Raw genomic sequence first — 25,043 nt, 5'->3', positions numbered from 1 at the left:
TTAGACCATAAGTCATAGGAGCAGAATTAGGTCATTTAGCCCATCAAGTCTGCTCCAAATATTGATTATTGATTACTGAGCAACCATATCTGTCAGACCTCCATTGATCAGGGTCAACCGTGGATATGGCATTCTAGTTGTCTACAGGTACGCAAACCAGGGCGGTACGATATGAAGAGCAAGCTGTTGCCCCTGTAGCAGATTCTCCCGTCCATGAAGCTGATGCATCCAAATCAATGGCAGAGACCAATACAGCTTGGCACCAGTGGCATCGCAAGAGTTGCCAGTCAGTGTTAAACTCAATCTGAGACTACCTTAGGGACTCCAGCTCTGGATTTTTCCTCAGGGTTTACTCCCGAAGCCTGCCCTATGAGTAGGTATAGTCACAATGCAGCGAAGCTTTGACATCAGAGTTTTCCTTCTCTGGGATGACCTGCCAACCACAGCTGATGAGCCCCATCTGCCCAAAGTGACTTGTTTTAAGGTGCTTGTAACCCGACTTTGCCCCTTCTCCTGTCAGTAGAAACTGTTCCACTGGGATTTAAGCATTGTTAAGTTGTTAATAAGCATCCTTCCTCCTGATCTTACGATCCAAAGGAGGTCATTGATAAATCAAGCCATTACAGGTTGCAAGGTGAACAAATAGAAAATTCCAGGATATATTCAGAAGACGGACAAAGTGGAAAGCCGTGAATTAGCTATGATAAAAGAGTGGGATAAAGACAATAGAGAAAAAATATTATTCTTAAAATCATCCAACTTACTTTGTTTTTCTTGCGTTCAGAATTATATTCATAATATATCTCTGGTTTAATTACATTTATCTTCAAATGGATGATAATGATGAAAATGATTTCTTTGTTCTAGAACGCCTTTGATGCTGTCAGTTTTGAATGGACATACAGATTGTGTATACTCACTTCTTAATAAGGGAGCAAATGTAGATGCCAAAGACAAATGGGGACGAACTGCCTTACATAGAGGGGTGAGACTTTGTTATGTTTCTGCTCTCATTTTTATGAGCAAACTAATCTAAGATCCTAATGCACTAGATCCTTTCTTAATCTAAGATCATCTGTGAAGATACTATTTTTGCTATATAGAATATGTAGGTAACGATGTAACACAGATTGTTAGTTCTCAGTGGACATATTAAACTTAGACAACTATACATAATAAGTAGTTCCAATGTAACAGTAGCAGGTGGCTTTTAATGAATTGTTTATGAATATTTACATTATGGAAAGTTTAAAAACAAGAATCATCTTTTCGAAGGAAGCGTTTTTTTAAGAGAAATTGGATGGTTTGTTTCACTTGCATTTTTGGATAATAAACCAAAAGCCTGCTGGAAGCTGGCAGGATTTTGAGTTAGGGACAAATATCAGACCAAGTTTTGCGGTGCCTCTGCAGAGTAGAACAGATGGTCAGAATTTTATATTTAAAGAGCATAAGTAACATCTGAAGTATAAACACAAGAGGCTTGGGAGATTTACTACAGCTAATGAGTTTCATATTGCAGTGAATTTATTTACAATATGCGAGACTAGTACTTATCTTTATCTTTGGACGCAGTACAATTTCATGTGTAGCATATTGTTACAATTTTTTAAAAAAATATTTTGTAGGCAGTTACTGGCCACGAAGAGTGTGTCGAAACTTTGCTTCAACACAGTGCTAACTTCTTAATTCGGGACTGCAAGGGCCGGACATCTCTGCACTTGGCAGCAGCCTGTGGACATGTTGGAGTACTTGGAGCCCTCCTTCAAGCTGCGTCTTCAGTGGATATTGTTCCTACAGTTTCAGACAATCATGGTTACACACCTCTGCACTGGGCTTGTTATAACGGTACATAACTTGGAACTCATATCTATGATTGCAAAATAAAATTGTGTTGGTAAACAAATCACATTCAAAACTAACAAAAAATGTTAATCTGTTGCATTAAACATTTCTGTTCACCTAGTGGGTAGTTCTGGAATTAAACTGAACTAATAGTTTTATGATTACAGTTTGTTCTTTTTGCTAATTAGAAATGCAATAAAGACGCTCTTCATCTTCTTCTAGACAGTCCATTCAATATTATTTATTTACGTCCTGAATACAGGTCCCATATTTTTAAATAGTTTAGTTAGGACACTTTTTCTAATAAACCTGTCTTTCCTCTAATACCACAGTAAACACCTTTCTTCTGATTACCTTTTCCTCACTATTTACAACGAATTATTGTAGAATTTTGCCAGTTGTATGTAGTCATAGTATTTGTGAACTGTATATTATTGAACACAAAACTAAAACAAACTGCTGGAAGTGTTCAGCTTAATGGACATCATCTGTGGAAAGACTTAGCAATTCACATCAAAGATCCTTCATCAGAACTGGAAATGGATGAAAAATATACCAGTTTTCCTTTGTAGAGAGTTTGGCGTGAGGTGGAATGTATAGGATAAAGGGGAGATCTGTGATCAAATGAGACTTGAGTTTTCATGGGGAAGGTTGTCAGAATTCCTCCAGTCTAATGGGGTAATGGGCATGGCAGGGGTTTTGGGGGGATGAGGTAGGGGGCAATGGTTGGGAAAGTAGTTATAGATCAGAATCAAGTTACAGCATGCAGTAGAGAAGAGAGAATAGCTGAGGCAATATCGTCAATCAATAATTAACAGCAGGGTGAAAAATGACAGATAAAGTAATTAAATTTTAAATTCTATTTGAGTGCATGAAACTACCAATGTTTTCATTGACTTTGTCACACCTTAACATGATTCATCTCTCTTTCCTTAATTTTTTTTTTATCTCTGTCTCCATCCTCACCAGAGCAAAGCTAGCCATTGCAAACCTACTGACTCGCGTGTACAGTATGTCTTGACTCTACTTCCTCCTACCCTGTCATCTATGAGGATTGCAATCCATTCTCTGACACCCTTAGTCTCTAATGTATTTCTTCTGATAATGTTTCCATTAGGTGTCTCTGGAATGTCTTTCATCCTGAGTCTTGGCTTTTCAGCTATCACAGTTGACAGAGCCCACGACAGCATCTCTTCTATCTTCTGCACCTTTGCTCTTGTCCCTTGGAGCAAGTGTAAAGTTTCTCTCAACCTTATTTTCTACCCATCAGCCTTTGCATTCAATGGATCATACTTCACAATTTCCACCAGCTCCAACAAACTTTTAAGAACCATTACATCCTTTTGAAGGGTCTGTTGCCCTTGTGACTCCTGGTCTGCTCTGTTCCCATTGACCATCATACAGCACTTGTCCTTTTACTACTTCCTACCAGCCAGGAACCCTAAGTAGTCTTTACAGGTAAAGCAGTGATTCAATCACACTTCTTTTGATCTAATGTTCTGCATTCGGTGTTCACAATCTCCTCTCCCTACATTGGAGAAACCAAATGCAAGTTGCGTGATCGCTTTCGGACAGCCTGCTTTCCATTTTCATGGTGACTCTGAACTTTCTTTTGTCCTGCTTTAATTTCTGTATCTTACTCCCAATCTGACCTATCTGTGAGTGCCTGCTACATTATAATGAGACACAATGCCTTAAAAGGAACAGCACCTCATCTTTCTGGGCACATTGCAGCCTTCCAGTCTTTCTCATTTATAGTATGTTATAATACCTATTTTCATCACTTAGTGATACTGATATGCCTTTACACTGTGTCTTTATTATACTGTCCTGCAAGCAATGCATAATTATTTCCAAAGGCCTATTATCTCAGTCTACCTTTGTAATGTGAATATTTGATCTAAGCGCATCAAGCTATGTATGTTTGTCTGAGCTTTTTTATCATAACGATTTTTATCACTTTCAACAGAAATAAGACTAAGTAAGGTAGATTCTGTATAATTCAGTAAGCAGCAGAGTAGCTTGTATTAGCTTGTAAGTTGCCCCAAGTCGTCTTTTGTTTTTACAGATTTTTACTTCTGGTGTGTTTTGATGTACACTAATTGTAAAAGTTCAAACTGATAATAGATTTTTTATTATTATTATTATCCTCAGGTCATGATACTTGTGTTGAACTTCTGCTGGAACAGGAGGTTTTTCAGAAACTGGAAGGCAATTCTTTTAGTCCATTGCACTGTGCTGTGTAAGTATATTTTCAGCAACACAAAAATTTCTTGTTTATGAGCACAAGTAAAAGGAGCCAGTTTTAAATGCCAGTTTTTGTTTCCTTTCAGAATAAATGACAATGAAGGTTCGGCAGAAATGTTAATAGATGTTCTAGGTGCTAGCATTGTAAATTCTACAGATGGAAAAGGAAGGTAAATAAATGATACTTCTTTTCTCACTTAATTTACATAGTGTCATTGGAAATGATAGTAATGTTATAGTGAAAAATAGTATTTATTGCAATGAGTTCTTCCATCTATCATGTAGACTAGTACATCATCCACTAATTAGGACAAAATATTCCTGTTTTTAATCTTTGGTTAAATTTAAATGTTTGACAAAATCTTCAATCAAATGTATCAAATTTCTGTAGCCTAGTTACTATCAACACTGATATCCATGCACTCAAAGCTGGATATTCCTGCACATGCTGTTACTATTCTTGGTTCTTACTTCCCTGATTTACCCAAGCACAGCACTAACTAGCATATTCCATCACTTTTGTATAAACATTTTGAAAGCTGCATTCTTAAAGAAACACTATAGAATTTTACAAAAAAAAACTATACATAAACAGATGAAAACTGTCAAACAACCAATGTGCAAAAGAACTGCAAATAAAAATAATCCTGAGAACATGAGTTGTAACAAATCCTTAAAAGTAGGTCGTAGAATCAGTTCAGAGCAGCGGTGACTGAAGTTATCAATGCCAGTTCAGAAGCTTGATTGTTGCAGGGTAATAACTGTTCTAAAACTGGTGGTGTGAGTCCCAAGGCTTCTCTGCCTTCTGCCCAATGACCGTAGTGAGAAGAGGTCATGACCTGAATGGTGGGGATCTTTGATAATATATGCTACTTTCTTGTGCTAGCCACGGTAGGGATGGCTTTGCCTGTGATGGATTGTATGTATCTACCACTTTTGCAGCCTTTTCCATTCCTAGACTTTGTTGTTTCCATACTAGGCTGTGATGCAACCAGTTAGGATACTCTTCACTGTGCATCTATAGAAGTTTGTAAAAGCTTGTCAAACTTCTAAGAAAGTGGAGGTGCTGCCATGTCTTCTTTGTGACAACACTTATGTGTTGGACAGATATTCTGATATGTTAACGTCCAGGAATTTAAAGCTACTGACCCAGTCTCAATCTTCATTCCTCAGAAAGACATTGTCAAGCTGGAAAGGGTGCAGAAGAAATTTACATGCGTGCTGCTTGGAGCAGATAGCCTGAGTGACGGGGAGCAGTTGGTCACACTGGATCTTTATTTATCATAGAATTGGGGGGGGGCCTCATAGAAATGTATAAAATCATACAGATATAGATGAGGTGGACAGTCGTAGCCTTTTCCCCAGGGTTAAGGAGTCCAAAAACTCAAAGACACAGATATAGATAAAAGGGGAGGGATTTTAAAGAGGAGATGAGAGTTAACTTTTTTGCACCAAATATAGTGAGTACCTGGAATGAGATTCCCAAAAGAAATGGCAGGTACAACTGCCACATTTTATGATGCATTTGGATAGTATAAGTATATAGGGAGAAGGGCTTAGAGGGTTAAGGGCTGAATACGGGCAAGTGCAACTAGCAGAGAAGATGCTGTGGTCAGCATGGACAGTTGGGATGCAGGGCCTGTTTCCATGCTGTATTACTCTGTGACTATTAAGATCAAATGGCATTTGCAAATACTCCTCCTTTATTTTGCCAATGTTATTCCTTCAGTACTACCAAAGCAAGGCTAAATGGCAATTTATCCTATCGGTAATCTCTGTATGCAGTATTCACTTACCTGTAGTGATAACAAGATATCGCCTCTGAGGGATATCATAAAGAACTAATTACATTTAATCTTTATTGTACTTCACTGACACAGTAATCCAGTGGAATTAAAGTGGGAGGATGTGAGTCAGTCTGTGGTTGTATATCTAATACCTGGAATAGAGTAATTTTTAAAGGTACTTAATCTATCCGTTTGTAAAATTGAAGGAAGTAGTAAGCACCATTAAACAACTGTAACTTAATGTATTTGCCACAGATCTCCACTTCATGCTGCGGCTTTCACAGATCACGTTGAATGTTTACAGCTTCTTCTCAGCCATAATGCCCAAGTAAATACTGCAGATTCAACTGGAAAAACGCCAATAATGATGGCTGCAGAGAATGGACAGACTAATGCAGTTGGTAAGCATATTGTTTATCCTTTACTGAATTTACTGAGACAATGGAACACTAAAATCAATGCTGACCTGCAAGATTGTGAGTAGTTTACACATTTAATTATCTGAAGTCATCAAAATTATTTTTGTACATGGTATGCTGTTTGCTTTAGAATTGGGAATTTTTTTGCACATTATTGATCTTAAATACAAAATGCAGTTTTTCTATACAGTAATATATAGTGCAATAAGAGAGGGATAGAATACTGAGGTAATGTTTATGGGTTCACTGTCCATTCAGAAATCTGATAGTGGAGGGGAAGAACCTGTTCCTGAAACATTACATTGAGTGTGTATCTTCAGACTCCTGTACTTCCTCCTTGAGAAGAGGGTATGTTCTAGGTCCTTAAATGATGGATGCCATACTTCTTGAGGCATCACCTTTTGAAAGTGTCCTGGATGCTGGAGAGGCTAGTGCCCATGATGGAACTGGCAGAGTTTACAACTTTCTGCAGCTTTTTCCAATCCTGTGCAGTGGCCTCTCCTCACCAGATGGTGCTGCAACCAGTTAGAATGCTCTCCACAGTACATCATTAGAAATTTGTGAGTATCTTGGTGACGAACCAAGTCTCCTCAAACCCCTAATGATATATAGCCGTTGCCATGCCTTCTTTGTAATTGCTACAATATGTTGGGCCCAGGATAGATCCACAGAGATGTTGACACCCAGGAGCAAGAAACTGTTCACCCTTTCCACTTCTGATCCCTCGAGGACTGGTGTGTGTTCCCTCGACTTCCCTGTAGACCATAATCAGTGCCTTGGTCTTACTGACATTGAGTGCAAGGTTGTTGGTTGTTGCTACAATACTACTCAACTAGCTGATCTACCTCACTCCCGTATGTCCTTTTGTCACCATCTGAAGTTCTGCCAACAATAATTGTGTTTTCGACAAATTAATAGATGGTGTTTGAGCTGTGCCTAGCCCGGAATTGTGGGTGTAGAGAGAATAGAGCAGTGGGCAAAGCAAGCATCCCTAAGGTGCGCCAGTGTTGATTGTCAGTGAGGAGGAGATGTTGTTTGACATCCACACTGACTGTGGTCTCCCAGTGAGGAAGCCAAGGTTCCAGTTACATAGGGGGGTACAGAGGCCCAGGTTTTAGGGCTTGTTGAACTCAGGTATGATTGTTTTTAATAAATAATTAGTTTAATAAATCAAACTTCCATATTAACGAATTGTTATTTTAATGCAGTCCATGTGCTGAAATTAAAAATGCCAATGCACAAATCTCTTTTATTTAGAGGTATTAGTTAGCAGCGCAAAAGCCAATCTTACGCTGCAGGATGCGAGCAAGAATACAGCTCTCCATTTGGCCTGTAGTAAGGTAGGTGTCAAACTTAAACCTTGCAAAACTGAAATTTTACACATTTCTAACATTGAATATTGGTAGATGTTTAGCAATTCTTTTATTTTAATGAAACAATGTTTCCTGTTTGAAACTCCACAATCTTTGTAATATTGGCATTTTGATCTTCTAATTCTGTCTCCTTGCCTTAAAAGTCATTGTCTTGTATATTTTACATTTGTTTATTCTTTCCCTAATATCTGTTGCTGAAAGGCAGAGACCGTAGAGAATTAAATTTACACTGCTGAGCAGTGGTTTGCTGTTGATTCCCATATGTTCAGTTTCTCAAACAGAATCAATTTGACTTCAAATTGAAGGATTATTTTAACATTGGTTTGATAGCCTGCTCTTGCCTATGATCTAATTGAACTGACTGATATACCATCCACCACCATCATAGCTCTCATCAAAGCAAAAATAATGTCAGCCCACATATTGACACAATCAATATTTTAACTAATATTTGAAATCCTAGTTGTAATTTGATAATAGGAGCATGAGCAGAACTTCTAAGTAGTATAGGTTTCCAGAGAGCAGGTTAAGATTTAGCATTTGGCATTGTGCGTGGTTATATTTTGTATCATTCTTCTACTGGACATTGACAAAAATATAAAATGTTCATGTCTATGCAGAAGGAACAAGATTTTTGCATTTTGATAACCTTTTGTACACTGAAAGACGTGAGCAAAATCTGTTTGTTTTTTCAGCCTTCCATTCCTTATCTTTTATGAGATAACCGCAGTATTTTGTTTGCATTTAGAAGTTAATCCCTCACTGTTTGCAGTTTCGTGTTGGATTGGACACAGTTCATCATCGTTTTTTAAAATTAGAAACTGAAACAAGCAAAAAATGAATAATACAGTGTAGAACCAATAACTAAAAATAATAAATTAAAGAAATAATGAGTGCTTACACGGAAAAGTCATTCAGCTCTTTATGCCTTTTATAGTTGAAAACAGCTTCCCAACTTAATCTCACTTTTCCCCACATGATTCATAGCCATTGTTCTTCAGGTATGCACTTCTACACAGACAATTTAATAGAGTATAGATTTGCTGGTAAGATTTACAGTGTTAAAATCAAAATTTTATTTTAGGGTCATGAAAATAGTGCCTTGTTAATACTGGAGAAGATTGTTGACAGAAGCCTCATAAATGCAACAAATACATCATTACAAACGTAAGTATTTTGGATATTTGTTAAAGAAAAATTAAATATTTCACTTCCTCATTGATAGATGTTAAAATTTTTTTTGTCTTTATGCTCTCAAAGAATATTTATAATCTTTTGATGTTGGTTATTAGCCAATGATGGATGTCAGGTGGCAGTTAGTTACACTTTTTTAGAGAGGAAAACAAGCAGATTGGCCGGTTTTAAAAAATACTTCCATTAATAAGTTGGTTTCATAGAATTGTTGACTGCCTGGTGCCTCACATAACTTAATGGTAAATTTTAACTGCATGTAGTCACTACAAAGTAAATTCCGAAATGTATGGCAGACAAGCACTGTGTAGGTTTTATATCTACACCATGTTTTGAAAACTACAGTTCTTTAGATCAATATCAATAAAATCTGGTGAAAGGTAAGTGAAAAAAACAATTAAATTAAAAGAATGAAATGCTCATGCAAACTTTCTTTAGGTTTCATCAGAATCATAATTTCTATATTGGCCCATTCTAGGAAGCTTGTAGCTCTGGTTAGCAAACCTAAAATAATCAAAACAACACAACAGTTCTAAAGCCAGAAAATCTTACCCAATTAGTGCTGCATCCTACTGTTCCTTTTTTTCTTCCAATAGCAATTCAGAAAGAGTTATGGTTCAAGCTAATGAAAGGTCGCTGACCTAAAAGTCTTTTTCTCTCTCCTTAAAAGGATGCTGAAGGCAGTAACCCTCCTCATGTAATTCACCTGCACCACATATTAGAAACTGCAATTGGAATTAAGGCACTCTTTGTCATCTGCCACAGGCACAACAGGCCAAATGGTCACCTCCTATGTTTTAAATGTTCTACATGCTGTCTGACCTGCTAAGTTTGTTTTCCAGTATTTTCTGTGTTTGCACATTTAAGAATAAATACAGGATGTTTAGATAGAACAGTCAAACAGCATTGCAAAATTAATGAATTCCCGTGTTAGAGTCTGGAAGGGCAATAGAAAGGTTAGGTGTTTTTCCTTATTTAAATATTTGAACGATAAAGGAACTGAAGGCTGTAGGAACAGATTTGGCACATCACAGGCACATCAGTGGAGGGGTTGTGTAAAATGTCAATCAGTCTGTTTGGTCTCCTTGAAGTACAGTAAGCTGTATTGTGAACTGTACCTATAGCAAACTTTGTATATCATTTGGGGCCTTGAATGATGAAAATAAAGGGGAAATATGTGCCCTAAGTTGTTAACTATTTCCAGCACTCCATTTGCTTCTGAATTACATGTATTTCTTTGTTTAATAAAATCTTTATTATATCATGACATAAAATGGTAGATCTTAAAACTTCGAATTAAAAAGAATACTACAAATACCTGATGATGTTAGATAATAAATGTCATCAGAACATTTTAAAATCTGAAAACATTTTATCCAGTCATGTGCAGATATACAGTAATGGCTGGTCGCCCATATATGAGATTTTCCATGAATCCAAGACTGATAGAAGTATTGCCAATGAAAGTGGACAGAGAAACGTCAATGATTGAGTTTGTGAGCCTCCATCTGAACCACCAGTATTGGAAAGAGGTCACAAACCCAAAACATTAACAGTTTCTCTTTCCACAAACTGTCTGACCTGCTGAGTTTTTAATGTGAGATTTCCGGCATTTGCAATTTCTTTTTTTTTCATTGTTAGTGAAACTATTTTCTTGCATTGTCCTACATAAAGATATAATTGCGCAGTCATATAATGGCCTCTGGGATTGCCTTAGTATTGCTGGGACCGAGGGGCCAGAATTATTGAGGTCCATCTTGGAGTGCTTTTTGACTCAGTATCATCTACCTGCTGAACCGTGTCTACGCCCACCTGGACAAGCCAGCGAGCACTGTGAGGGTCATTTTTGGCTTCTCCAGTGCGTTCAACACCATCCGCCCTGCTCTGCTGGGGGAGAAGCTGACAGCGATGCAGGTGGATGCTTCCCTGGTATCATGGATTCTTGATTACCTGACTGGCAGACCACAGTACGTGTGCTTGCAACACTGTGTGTCCGACAGAGTGATCAGCAGCACTGGGGCTCCACAGGGGACTGTCTTGTCTCCCTTTCTCTTCACCATTTACACCTCGGACTTCAACTACTGCACAGAGTCTTGTCATCTTCAGAAGTTTTCGGATGACTCTGCCACAGTTGAATGCATCAGCAAGGGAGATGAGGCTGAGTACAGGGCTACTGTAGGAAACTTTGTCACATGGTGTGAGCAGAATTATCTGCAGCTTAATGTGAAAAAGACTAAGGAGCTGGTGGTAGACCTGAGGAGAGCTAACGTACCGGTGACCCCTGTTTTCATCCAGGGGGTCAGTGTGGACATGGTGGAGGATTACAAATACCTGGGGATACGTATTGACAATAAACTGGACTAGTCAAAGAACACTGAGGCTGTCTACAAGAAGGGTCAGAGCCGTCTCTACTTCCTGAGGAGACTGAGATCCTTTAACATCTGCCAGACGATGCTGAGGATGTTCTATGAGTCTGTGGTGGCCAGTGCTATCATGTTTGTTGTTGTGTGCTGGGGCAGCAGGCTGAGGGTAGCAGACACCAATAAAATCAACAAACTCATCCGTAAGGCCAGTGATGTTGTGGGGATGGAACTGGACTCTCTCACGGTGGTGTCTGAAAAGGGGATACTGTCTAAGTTGCATGCCATCTTGGTCAATGTCTCCCATCCACTACCTAATGTACTGTGTGGGCACAGGAGTACATTCAGCCAGAGACTCATTCCACCGAGATGCAGCACAGAGCGTCATAGGAAGTCATTCCTGCCTGTGGCCATCAAACTTTACAACTCCTCCCTTGGAGGGTCAGACACCCTGAGCCAATAGGCTGGTCCTGGAATTATTTCATAATATATTGGCATAATTTACATATTACTATTTAATTATTTATGGTTCTATTACTATTTATTATTTATGGTGCAACTGTAATGAAAACCAATTTCCCCCAGGATCAATGAAGTATGACTATGACTATGTAGATAGACCAGGGAAGGAAGAAGATTTGGAAAGGGTCCAGAGGCGGTTCACAAGGATGATTTCGAGAATGAAAGGGTTATCATACGAGGAACGTTGAAGGCTCTGGGTCTATACTCGCTGGAATTTAGAAGGATGAGGGAGGATCTCATTGAAGCCTTTCAAATATTGAAAGGCCTAGACAGAGTAGATGTAGAAAGGATGTTTCCCATAGTGAGGGAGTCTAGGACAAGAGGGCACAGCCTCAGGATAGAGGGGAGTCCATTTCAAACAGGATTGCAGAGAAATTTCTTTAGCCAGAGGGTGGTGAATTTGTTACCATAGGCAGCTGTGGAGGCCAGGTCGTTGGGTGTAGTTAAGGCAGAGATTGATAGGTTCTTGATTGGACATGGCACCAGTGGTTATGGGGAGAAGGCAAGGGAATGACGTTGAGGAGGGGAAAAAAGGACCAGCCATGATTGAATGATAGAGCAGACTCGATGGGCCAAATGGCCTAATTCTGCTCCTCTGTCTTATGGATGTTGGCTAATGTAGTTTCAAGTGGAGGGAGTGTCGTGGTAACATTCTGCAGATGGTGGGCATATCTCTGTATATTTTTAAATGTTAATGGAAAAAGATAGGGATGAGCCAATAATTAAGCTCGTAAATTGAGGATAGAATGGAGGACCAAGCAAAGGCAGACTGGGACAATCTACTTGCAGGTAAGTCTATATCTACACCCTGGGAAGCATTTACAATAGCATGCAAAAGTTTGGGCACCCCTGGTCAAAATTTTCTGTTACTGTGAATAGCTAAGTGAGTAAAAGATGAACTGATATCCAAAAGGCATGAAGTTAAAGATGATACATTTCTTTAATATCTTAAGCAAGAAAACTTTTTTATTTCCATCGTTTACAGTTTCAAAATAACAAAAAAGGAAAAGGGCCCAAAGCAAAAATTTGGGCACTCTCCATGGCAGTACTTAGTAACACCCCCTTTGGCAAGTATCACAGCTTGTAAACGCTTTTTGTAGCCAGCTAAGAGTCTTGCAATTTTTGTTTGGGGGTTTTTGCCCATTCTTCCTTGCAAAAGGCTTCTAGTTCTGTGAGATTGTTGGGCCGTTGTGCATGCATTGCTCTTTTGAGGTCTGTCTACAGCTTCTCGATGTTTAGGTCAGGGGATTGTTGAGGGCCACGGCAAAACCTTCAGCTTGCGCCTCTTGAGGTAGTCCATTGTGGATTTTGAGGTGTGTTTAGGATCATTATCCTGTTGTAGAAGCCATCCTCTTTTCATCTTCGGCTTTTTTTTTACAAACAGTGTGATGTTTGCTTCCAGAATTTTCTGGTACTTAATTGAATTCATTCTTCCCTCTACCAGTAAATGTTCCCCATGCCACTGGCTGCAGCACAAGCCCAAAGCATGATGGATCCACCCCCCATACTTAATAGTTGGAGAGGGGTTCTTTACATGAAATTCTGCACCCTTTTTTCTCCAAAAATACTTTTGCTCATTGTGGCCAAAAAGTTCTATTCAAAAGGTTCAAAGGAACTTCTAAACAAGCCTGATGCATTTTGGAAACAAGTCCTGTGGACTGATGAAGTTAAAATAGAACTTTTTGGCCATAATGAGCAAAGGTATATTTGCAGAAAAAAAGGGTGCAGAGTTTCATGAAAAGAACCCCTCTCCAACTGTTAAGCACGGGAGTCATGCTTTGGGCTTGTGTTGCAGCTAGTGGCACAGGGAACATTTACTGGTAGAGGGAAGAATGAATTCAATTAAATACCAGCAAATTCTGGAAGCAAACATCACACCATCTGTAAAAAAGCTGAAGATGGAAAGAGGATGGCTTCTACAACAGGATAATGAACCTAAACACACTTCAAAATCCACGATGGACTACCTCAAGGGGCGCAAGTTGAAGGTTTTGCCATGTTCCTCACAGTCCCCCAACCTAAACATCATCGAGAATCTGTGGATAGACCTCAGAAGAGCAATGCATGCAAGACGGCCCTAGAATCTCACAGAACTAGAAGCCTTTTGCAAGGAAGAATGGGTGAAAATCCCTCATACACGAATTGAAAGACTCTTAGCTGGCTACAAAAAGCGTTTATATGCTGTGATACTTGCCAGAGGGGGTGTTACTAAGTACGCCATGCAGGGTGCCCAAACTTTTGCTTCGGGCCCTTTTCCTTTCTTGCTATTTTGAAACTGTAAAAGATGGAAATAAAAAGTTTTCTTGCTTAAAATATTAAAGAAATGTGTTACCTTTAACAAACACAAGGAATTCTGCAGATGCTGGAATTTCAAGCAACACACATCAAAGTTGCTGGTGAACACAGCAGGCCAGTCAGCATCTCTAGGAAGAGGTACAGTCGACGTTTCGGGCCAAGACCCTTCGTCAGGACTAATTGAAAGAAGAGCTAGTAAGAGATTTGAAAGTGGGAGGAGGAGGGGGAGATCCAAAATGACAGGAGAAGACAGGAGGGGGAGGGATGGAGCCAAGAGCTGGACAGGTGATTGGCAAAAGGGATATGAGAGGATCATAGGACAGGAGGCCCAGGGAGAAGGAAAAGGGGGAGGGGGGGGAAAACCCAGAGGATGGGCAAGGAGTATAGTGAGAGGGACAGAGGGAGAAAAAGGAGAGAGAGTGAAAGAATGTGTGTATATAAATAAATAACGGATGGGGTACAAAGGGGAGGTGGGGCATTAGGGGAAGTTAGAGAAGTTAATGTTCATGCCTTCAGGTTGGAGGCTACCCAGACAGAATATAACGTGTTGTTCCTCCAACCTGAGTGTGGCTTCATCTTTACAGTAGAGGAGGCCGTGGATAGACATATCAGAATGGGAATGGGACGTGGAATTAAAATGTGTGGCCACTGGGAGATCCTGCTTTCTCTGGCGGACAGGGCGTAGGTGTTCAGCAACTTTATGCCTTTTGGAAATCAGTTTAACTTTTACTCGCTTAGCTATTCACAGTAACAGAAATTTTGACCGGGGTGCCCAAACTTTTGCATGCCACTGTACAAGAGAAATAACAAGAGCTGAAGGCCAACATGTCTCCTAAGGAGTCAAAGCCCAGTGTAATAAGTGTCAGGAACCTCGGATGTTGAGGAACGTCGAGGGTTGCGTCAAGAGGGAAAAAAAGAAGCTTGACAATTATAGGAAACTATTGAGAAGGGAGGCCTGTCAGAAGTGTAAAAACTCTAGGGAGAAGCTTTAAAGCAAAATTCGAAATAATAATATGTCACAAGAAATAGATAAATAAAAGAGAGGCATTGATCGTGTGGATAGTCAGAGGCTTTTTCCCAGGGCTGCAATGGCTAACATGAGAGGGCACACTTTTAAGGTGTTTGGAAGTAGGTACAGAAGAGATGTCAGGGGTAGGTTTTTTACACAGAGAGTGGTGAGTGCGTGGAACGGGCTGCTGGCGATGGCGGTGGAGGCGGCTACGATAGGGTCTTTTAAGAGATTCCTGGACAGGTACATGGAGCTCAGAAAAATAGAGGGCTATGGGTAACCCTAGGTAATTTCTAAAGTAACGACATATTCGGCACGGCTTTGAGGGCCGAAGAGCCTGTATTGTGCTGTAGGTTTTCTATGTTTCTATAAACCTGAAGTTATTCTCTCAATATGTTAAGGGGAAAAGAATGGAAAAAGTTTGGCCCATTAGGAAGAATAGGTTTAATCTGTGCTTGGGTTGGTATAGGTATATGACGGTAAAAGTTGGGGTCCTAAATGAACAATTTTATCAGCACTCACAAAAGAAACGGACTCTGTAGTTGGAGAAGGAGTAGGTGAAAGACTGGGGAAGGTCTCCATAAATAAAGAGATGGCTTGATACAAGATTAAGGATATCCAAATGGGATTTATCCAACATTGATGCACGAGACAAGGAAAGAGATTGCTGGGCACTAGCTGAGATTTTTAAGTCATTGCTCCACAAGACTGGAGAACAGCAAACATGGTCTCCCTTTTCAAGCAGTGAAAATCCTCATAATTATAGACCATCAGTAGTAGTGAAGATGCTGGAAAAAAGTCTGAGGGGAGAGGATGAATGATCACTTGGAAAGGCAAGGACTGATCACAGAACCAACATGGCTTTATTTATTTGTTTAGAGATACAGCACAGAACAGGCCCTCCTATTTAACCCTAGACTATTCACAAGACAATTTACACTGACCAATTAACCTAACTAGCAGTGCGCCTTTGGACTGTGGGAGGAAACCAGAGTACCCAGAGAAAACCCACATGGTTATGGGGAGAGCGTACAAACTCCTTCCAGACAGCGTTGGAAATGAACACCGAACTCTGTCACCCAGAGCTGTAATAGCTTCACACTAACCACTATGTTTCTGTGGTGCCCTATGTCAGTGATAATAAACCTAATACTGATTCTGATTAAAGTGTGTTGATCTGTGACTAAGATGGTGCCAGCGTACATCAGTGACTTTGTGTGGGCTGCAAGAAATTGTACCATGTTTCCTCTTAAATATGCTCCTTTTGAACTACTTTCCTCAACAACAGACTACGAAATTCCATCAATGATCTTCAGATCTCACGTTTGACAGTTAAGCGTGGAGCAAAAGTCACGTCTCCAATGGAACAGTTAGGCACGGCCCCTTTAAGGGTCAACGCTATGGCTGAAAACACGGCAGGAGAGGCAGAATTCAAACCAGGCTGAAGCATAGAGAGATGGGACCTACTCTACCTAGTATCTTGTTGCCGAATGTGCAGTACTGAAGAATAAGATTGATGATCCCAGGGCAAGGCTGCTGTATCAGAGGCAGATGAGGCGGATTTCAATTGTTTGTCGCATTGATATACTGGAATGCAGTGGCACAACTGGACGGTTTTGTGATTTTCAGAATGGATCAAACCATGAACACTAGTAAGAAAAAAAATGGCGGCGTGTGCTTTTTAGTCAGTTCTCACTGGTGCACAGACATTGAGGTTATGTCGGCTTCTTGTTACCATGACTTAGAACGGCTTAAATATAGACCATTCTATTTGCCTCAGAAGTTTTCATTTATGATCCTGACCGCAATTTACATACCACCACAGGTCTTGATTATAAGCAAGCACTTGTGAAATTGCACAATGTTGTTTGCAGGCAAAAAACAGCCCATCCTGACGCATTTCAAATTATAATCAGTGACTTTAATCAGGTTTGTTTCAAGAAAACACTGCCCAATTATCACCAACATGTAACCTGTTGCAGCAGAGGTCCCAATACACTCGACACTGCTACACTATGATAAGGAATGCCTATCGTTCCTTCCCAAGACCACATATTGCAAGTCGGATTATTTGGCTGTACTCCTACTATCTGCATACAGACAGAGCCTAAAGTGCAAGGCTCCAGAGATCAAGACAACTAAGAGGTGGTCGCAGGAGGCAGAGAAACAATTACAGGATTGCCTTGAGTCAGTGGACTGGGCCGTGTTCAAGAACTCATCCGAGGACCTGAATGACTACACCAGGGTCATTACCGACTTTATTAAAGCAGTTGTGGATGAGTGTGTCCCTATGAAATCGTCCACGGTTTTTTGCAATCAGAAGCCCTGGATGAACAATGAAATCCAAAATCTGTAGAGAGCCAGATCAGAGGTATTCAAGTCTGGAGATCGAGAACGCTACAAGAGATGCAGGTATGATCTCCAGAAAGACATCTCTTGGGCAAGGTTGAGATTTAGTACTGGACTGGAATCAATGAGGGATGGTCAACAGCTGTGGCAGGGTTTGAGTGCCATAACCTCCTACAAAGTTACATCTTGCGACACTGGGGACAGAAGAGCTTCACTTCCAGATGAGCTCAATGCCTTCTTTGCTTGCTTTGATCACCAGAACAGTGAGAAACCATCGTGTACCCCTATGTCTCCCAATGATCCTTTGGTCTCAGTCTCTGAAGATGACTTGCAGTCTGCCTTCAAGAGAGTGAATCCAAGGAAAGCATCTGGTCCAGACAGAGTACCTGGCTGAGTACTGAAGACCTGTGATGACTAACTGGCTGGTGTATTCACAGATATCTTCAACCACTTGCTCTGGCCGTGTGTGGTACCCACCTGCTTCAGACAGGCCTCAATTACACTGATGCCCAAGAGCATAGCAATCTGTCTAAATGACTACCGCTCAGTGGCACTTACATCCACTGTGATGACGTGTTTTGAGAGGTTGGTGTTAGTGCACATCAGCTCCTGTCCGAGTGGCCACTTAGATCTGCTCCAATCCACCTACAAAGCCATGGGGCTACAGTAGATGCTATCTCGTTGGCTCTTCATACAGCCCTGGAACATCTGGACAGCAAAGATGCATACATCGGAATGCTCTCTCAATTACAGCACAGCATTTAACACCATCATCCCCTCAAAACTGATCAGTAAACTCCAAGACCTGGGCCTCTATACCCCCTTGGATTCTGGATTTCCTCACTTGTAGACCCCAGTCAGTTTGGATTGGCAAAAACATCTCCATGGTCTCAATTAGCACAGGTGCACTGCAGGGATTTGTACTTCGCCCCAGCTCTACTCGCTTTACACCCTTGACTATATGGCTAAGTGCAGCAGCAAAACCATATACAAGTTTGATGATGACACCACTGTTGTGGGCTGTATCAAAAGTGGTGATGAATCAGCTTACAGGAGAGAGATTGAAAACTTGGCTGAATGGTGTAACAACAACAACAACAACCTCTCACTCAATGTCACTAAGACCAAGGAATTGATTGTGGACTTCAGAGAAGGAAAACAGAGGTCAATGAGCCAGTAATCTTCAGAGGATCAAAGATGAAGAGGGTCATTAACATTAACTTACTGGGTGTCAATATCTCAGAGGACCTGTCCTGGACCCATCATATAAATATTATTGTGAGGAAAGCCTGGTACCACCTCTATTTCCTCAGGAGATTCAGCATGTCAGTAAAAACCTTGGCAAACTTCTATAGATGTGTGGTGGAAAGTGTGCTGACTGGCTGCATTATGGCCTGGTAGGGGAACACCAATGCCTTTGAGTGGAAAATCCTACAAAAGGTTGTGGATTCAGCCCTCTATATCACAGATAAAACCCTCCCAACCATTGAACACATCGACATGAAACATTGCTGTAGGAAAGGCTACAGAAACTCACCAACCAATCAATGCTCTTTTCTCATTGCTAACATCATGTAGAAGGTACAGGTGCCTCAGGACTCGCACCAGCACATTCAAGAACAATTACTACCCCTCAACCATCAGGCTCTTGAACAAAAGGGATAACTACACTGATTCAAGGACTCTTTTATCTTGTTATTTCATACTCATTATTTATTGCTCTTTGTTTATATCTGCATTTGCACTGTTTGTTGTCCATTGATCCTGTTTACAGTTACTGTTCAATAGATTCGCAAAATGTGCCTGCTGAAGAAGAATCTTAGGGTTGTATGTGGTGACATGTATGTACTCTGATAATAAAATTTGCTTTGAACTTTGATAAGATAGCGAATATGATTTACTTGGTTTCACTGTAGCCTTTGATAAGAACCCACACGGAGACAAGCTCAAGAAGTTCCAAAATTGGTTTGGCAATAAAAGGACAGAATAGAGAGTTGTTTTGTGATTGGATGCCTGTGTCCCATAAAGTTTGTTGTTGGGACCCTTGTTGTTTGTAATGTACTTGTGAATGACTTGGATGTCGAAGTCATGATCAGTAAGTTCGTGGATGACATGAAGATTGGCGGAGTTGTTAATAGTGTGAAAGATTGTCTTAGGCTGCAGAGTGATATTTATGTTTTAGTGAAATAGATTTAATATAACATTTGGAATTTAATGTGGATACATGTGAGGTGTTACATTTTCTGAGCATTAATGAGGCTAGAACATACACCATGAATAGTAGGGACTTCGGAAATACAGAAGATTCCAGTGAATTGGGACACATTGGGACCAGTATATTTTGGTCCAATTAAGCGGCTGCTCCCAATTTTCCAACGTTTCATCAAAAGGGTATAAAAGGACAAATTGCTATTTAACTGAGTAACAAATTATGTATTTAAAAGAAATACAGAACAAATTAGAATACTACTACAGTACTATAAAACTGTATTAGTCTCTAATAGATATCATCAGAGGAATTCATCCAGTGTATGCTGCTGTTTTCTTTTGATTGACTGTGAATGAACAAAATCAGCAGATACCTGGTGCAGATAATGACTCCCTTCATACAATGCTTTCGATGATTGCATCCTCCAAGTCTTCATTTTCATTGTAACATTCATGATTGTCAATATCTTCAAATTCTTCATAGTTCCTAATTTATTGAAGTAATAAAATTCCTTTCATTTTCATTTGCTGATGTTTTTGGCATCTAAAGCCTGAATGCTTGAAACCACAGTGAGCAAAACAGTTCTGAATTGTTGTACTACTAACTTCTTGCAAACTATTAGTGACAAAAATCACTAATTTTTAAACACACGCACCACTGATGCTATTTAAAAACTGTTCAATCTAGGCACAGTGCAGTGTTTAACAGCATGCAAGTGCACACAACTGATGCATGTTAGAAACTGTTTGACAACAGTCCTAATTAAGTAATAATTTAGCAGGATATACTCTGGGATGGAACAGTTCAGTTATGAGAAGAGATGGAGGAACAACAAGGTCTTTTCTCCCTGGAGCAGAGGAGGTTAAGAGAGGATGTATGTGGCATATAAAATTGAAGGGTATAGATAGACTAAACTGCAGGAAACTTTCCCCATATCAGAGGTAGATAAAGTCAGAGGGTGTATGTTTAAGCTAGGGGTGTGGGTGAATAAGAGATTATGAGGGGGACCTGTCTCACTCAGACAGTGGTAAGAGCTGGAATGCTCTGCCTGAGAGAACAGTTAAAGCTGAGTCACTGACAGCATGAAAGAAATATCAAGATGAACACTTGAATCCATTGAGTATAGAGGGCTGTGAACCAAGTGCTTGGTAATAGGGTTAATTTAAAAGGATGCCTACTGGTCAGTATGGATGAGTTGGGCTGAATAGCCTGTTTCTATGCTGTAAGATTCTCTAGAAAAATTGCAAATTTTCCTTTTCTACAGACCATTACATGTTGCGGCACGCAATGGACTTACTGTGGTTGTGCAAGAGCTTCTAAGCAAAGGGGCCAGTGTACTGGCTGTAGATGAAAATGGTAAGTTTCGAGTCATTTTAAATTCATCTTGCTGATATTCAAATGACAGTAATATCTGATAAGTAAGTATAATGAACTTTGGCAGCTAACTGCTCACATCGATAAGTAATGCTGGAGGAATTTGTGGATGAATTTGTAATTGTGTGTTCCATTATTCTAATTTGGCTTTAGTTCATAATAATCAGCCTTCGAGTTGGTCAGGTTTGTTCATTCCCGACCTAGAATCTGTCCAGTAACTTTCTTGCCCTTGTTGGAAGGCACTAGACCAATGTCAGTATTTAGCACACAGTACAGTTTAAAATTGATGGAATACAATAAATGTAGCAAGTAACCTTTATATTGAGAGCATACTGAACTGCAAAAATCTTCTATTTCCTTCTTTCCAAGGAGCTAATTTCTTGAAGCACAGACTACTTCTCTCTAATGCTAAATTCAACTTAAAATGATCTTAACTGAAGAGATTTTTTCCTCTTATGATTAGAGCCTCCACTCTTGAAATTGTATCTTTCATCTGTTTTAATCGTATTGATTGTCAAAAATCATTCTTAACAATTTGCACAATGCTACATAATTGTTCTAATGTTTTCATCAAATTTCTTAATTGTTTTGCTACATTTACTCTAACCTTTAATAAATTCTAATGAAATTTCTTATTAATTGCAAATGCTAACTTAAATAAAAATGAAGACTGTTTAGAATTTGAAATGGATTGAATTATTGTAATAAATGGAGAGAGAAAAACTTATAATCTTTCTTTTAAAATTTTCTGTTTTAGGTTACACGCCTGCATTGGCCTGTGCTCCAAATAAAGATGTGGCAGACTGTTTAGCCCTCATTCTGGCCACCATGATGCCTGTTTCATCCAGCAGCACTTTACCTACTCTAAGTTTTAATACCATTAATCATTACAGCAATCCGTCAAAGACAGTGTCCTTTGATTCTCTACCGATAATGAGAAGCGACCATAGTTCTTTCTGCAGTTTGAACAGTATAGGCAGAGAAGATGGTTATCCATATGCTGAAGATGATGAACTAAATGATTCTGATTCAGAGACCTACTGAATGCACTAACTTCAGTTTTCACAATGAAAACCCTTGCATCATGCCCATAAATAGATGGGTGTTTTTAATATGAGCGCCTTCTAAACTTTGTCAGCCAAGTGGGAAAAGTACATTATATGTTTAAAGATGAATTTATCAGAAGGCTCAGAAGACTGCAGGTCCATGGAACAACAAAATGCAAGCAGCTCGAAGTTTGTAGACAATATAAGAAACTACAGGCTCTTGTGATAAATGCCAATTTTATGTTATTTTAATGCTTTCTATTTCTAGTGCCAGGATCCATTTCAACAGTCTACACTGGTTAATGGTTTGAAGAAGAAGATTATATAAGTTGGGTGGAATAGCACTATCTAAATTAAATGGGGAAGGGCAATCAAATATTCCTGAATCCAGGGCATTACTCCATTTAGTGAAGAAAATGGCATTTTAAAAAAAACTGGTCTACATCACATAACTCAGTTGCATGGTGATTTGCCAAAGGGACCAAATAAACTGATTTTTAAAAAATTATGTAAAAGATTTTAAAGACTTGGCTGTATCTGAAGATGTCTCAAGCTACAACTCTTTGAACTTTGCTTTGACAGTATTAAAGTGAAACTATTCAGGATTTTGATGTACATTTGTAGATCAGTTCTGGATCTACTGGTTTTGCATGTCGATGCTAGAGGCGTTGTGATAGGGAGGGAAGGGAAAGGAATAGAATATTGAAAAAGCTAACACGTCTTTTTCCCTACTGTCCTAGTTTGACTGAAGACCAATGAATGTGGTGCAGCCAGAGTGTTGGATAAATTAATGTACACATCTGCTAGGTTGTTGTGAAAGGCTATCCATTATATTTCATTTCTCAAATCTTAATTTTACAGGTGTATTTTGAAGTATAATTGGTATTTTAAAATTCAGATTTAATTGATTCTGGAGGTAAAATATACCACAAAATGTTGGAGTCTTGGAAAGGAAGATTGCCTGGACTTGCAGAGTAGATATCTTCATTTCTAACTGCTTTTCACCTTTTAGATAATAAACTATTTTGCAGTTATTTAAGTCATGTTTATACAACTGTGTGCTTGGTTTCCAATTACTTCAGTGCCTTCATTATTGTCTGTTTTTATTCTATTGTCTGCATTCAGGGAGGGCTATGAATGAAAACAGACCATTTTCTCTGTTAAGACATTTCTTCTTCTCAACACCCCATGTGAAATAGGCAATACTTAGCTACCTGTTGTTGATTAGTTTCTACGTGGGAAGAATTAATCCAGAATGTAATGAGTGGCATTGAAGCGGGCACCATTTTCATTCTGTTTGCACTGCTATAGCATGATAGTACTGGTTTTACTTCCCTTCAGTTCAGACTAAAAAAGCTGTTTGTAAAGGACATTTTCCAGTTATCTGCCCAAATGGATAGTTGTTTCTTTAGTATAAAAAAAACACCACTTGGTACAAATTAGATTAATTAAAATAGTGCTCCTGAAGTGTATCATATTTAGTTTGTTTCATTCCAAACAGCAGGCCTGGAGAGCACTATTAATGACTGGATTCAGTTCAGTTTAATCTTTTTAAATCACTACATTCTTAAAAGTTTACTGTTCATTTCATTCAATAGTTCCTTTACTGGTTGTCAACTACTGTATGAATTTTATTTGTTATTCCACTTTTTTAATTAGCCTGATTTTTCAGCAGTCTCGGGTAACAACCGTTAAAAAATCTTCCATCAAACCATCCTATTTTAATAACTGGAATCCTATAAAGTATAAACTAATTTCTGAAAATGACAAAGCGTGAAACGGGACAAAATTTATGATTTAATGTACCTTCTAGTTTGTTTTATTTCTTTGAAGTTAAGAATATAGCATGTATATAGATATTGGGACTGCTTGGTTACCTACCTGCATTCTTTAAATACATTGCTGAGATTATTGTATATTTTATGGATAATAAAACAGACGTGAGTTGTATGTAATTAAGTATGTGGTTTAGTGTATATTTTACAAGTATTTTGCGACTGCACTAGAATTCTAAAATTCTCAATATTTTACTTTCTAAGTTGACAATGTAGGTTGCTATTCTACACAATTTTCTGTATGGCATCATGCACTTTAACTTGAGAAAAACAATACTACAACTTCCCATACATTTAAAGCATATAAAGGTCTTTTCATATTAAGATGCCCTGTATAATGGAAGTCTTGTTGCTGCGATGTCTGTCCTGAGATACCTTTCCCATTTTTTACTGAAAAAATTGTTGAGCCGTGGTTTTTTTTCACTTTGTTAACTGAAATGTAACTTATCCTGATTTTTAGGAAAACCTTCCATTTGTACTCCATTACAGATCTCCTTTTAGATATTTTAACTAGATGAGAGACGTGAATTTCAGCTGATAACTAATACTGGTTTTTCTCTTATTATTGGTTCACCCAGTGAGCTAACTGTTTCCTGGGTCAACAAGAAACAACTTGTTCAGAACTTTGTTTGATACATGCTGAGTTTCTCTAATGCTTCTCAGGCATCTTCTGCATTAGCTTTCATTATATTTATTTCAGAATCCCCATCTACACATAAAAATTGTTGCATTATTCATTCACTTCTTTACCTTCATGCTATCTATAGATCTGGTATAATTCTTTTAAAAGCTGCTTAAGATACATGTGTATTAAAATGTTATAAATATTTTAAACAAGTTGTGTTTATGATGACATTGGTTTGGAAGAATTAAAAATGGCCAGGATAACAGGCATAACAATCCAAAAATTATTGATTTATTTTGGTAAATTGGGTTTTCAACCAGAGGTATATTTATTAATTGTGCTATTTTTATTGATGGGTCTCTTTATATGTTATGGCTTTTCTCTAGTAACTTTAAGTTGTCATGAAAGGAAAAGATACAAAGAGAATCCATATAAATGACCTTTCTAATATATCATAGAACATAGAATAGTACAGCACAGTACAGGCCCTTCAGCCCACAATGTTGTGCCGACCCTCAAACCCTGCCTCCCATATTAGCCCCCACCTTAGATTCCTCCAT

General features: G+C 39.0%; 1 protein-coding gene across 6 annotated transcripts in view; it reads left to right on the top strand.

The window, feature by feature from the left end:
• Nucleotides 1-24,753, top strand: part of LOC134344374 (serine/threonine-protein phosphatase 6 regulatory ankyrin repeat subunit A) — a 254,125-nt gene extending 229,372 nt beyond the window's left edge. For all 6 annotated transcript variants that reach the window (XM_063044057.1, XM_063044056.1, XM_063044053.1 and 3 more), the window contains 9 exons: nt 868-985; nt 1,626-1,845; nt 3,997-4,084; nt 4,176-4,259; nt 6,132-6,277; nt 7,553-7,635; nt 8,753-8,835; nt 20,868-20,959; nt 21,735-24,753. In XM_063044057.1, the coding sequence (XP_062900127.1) occupies nt 868-985; nt 1,626-1,845; nt 3,997-4,084; nt 4,176-4,259; nt 6,132-6,277; nt 7,553-7,635; nt 8,753-8,835; nt 20,868-20,959; nt 21,735-22,021 (1,201 nt within the window). In that variant the 3' untranslated portion in view covers nt 22,022-24,753. The remainder of the gene's footprint in view (nt 1-867; nt 986-1,625; nt 1,846-3,996; nt 4,085-4,175; nt 4,260-6,131; nt 6,278-7,552; nt 7,636-8,752; nt 8,836-20,867; nt 20,960-21,734) is intronic.
• The last annotated feature ends 290 nt before the right edge of the window (nt 24,754-25,043 follow it).

The sequence above is a fragment of the Mobula hypostoma genome, chromosome 3 (genome assembly GCF_963921235.1).
Source record: "Mobula hypostoma chromosome 3, sMobHyp1.1, whole genome shotgun sequence".
Lineage (NCBI taxonomy): Eukaryota > Metazoa > Chordata > Chondrichthyes > Myliobatiformes > Myliobatidae > Mobula > Mobula hypostoma.
Note: the sequence above shows the minus strand (reverse complement) of the source record. Positions and strands in the feature narration are given on the sequence as shown.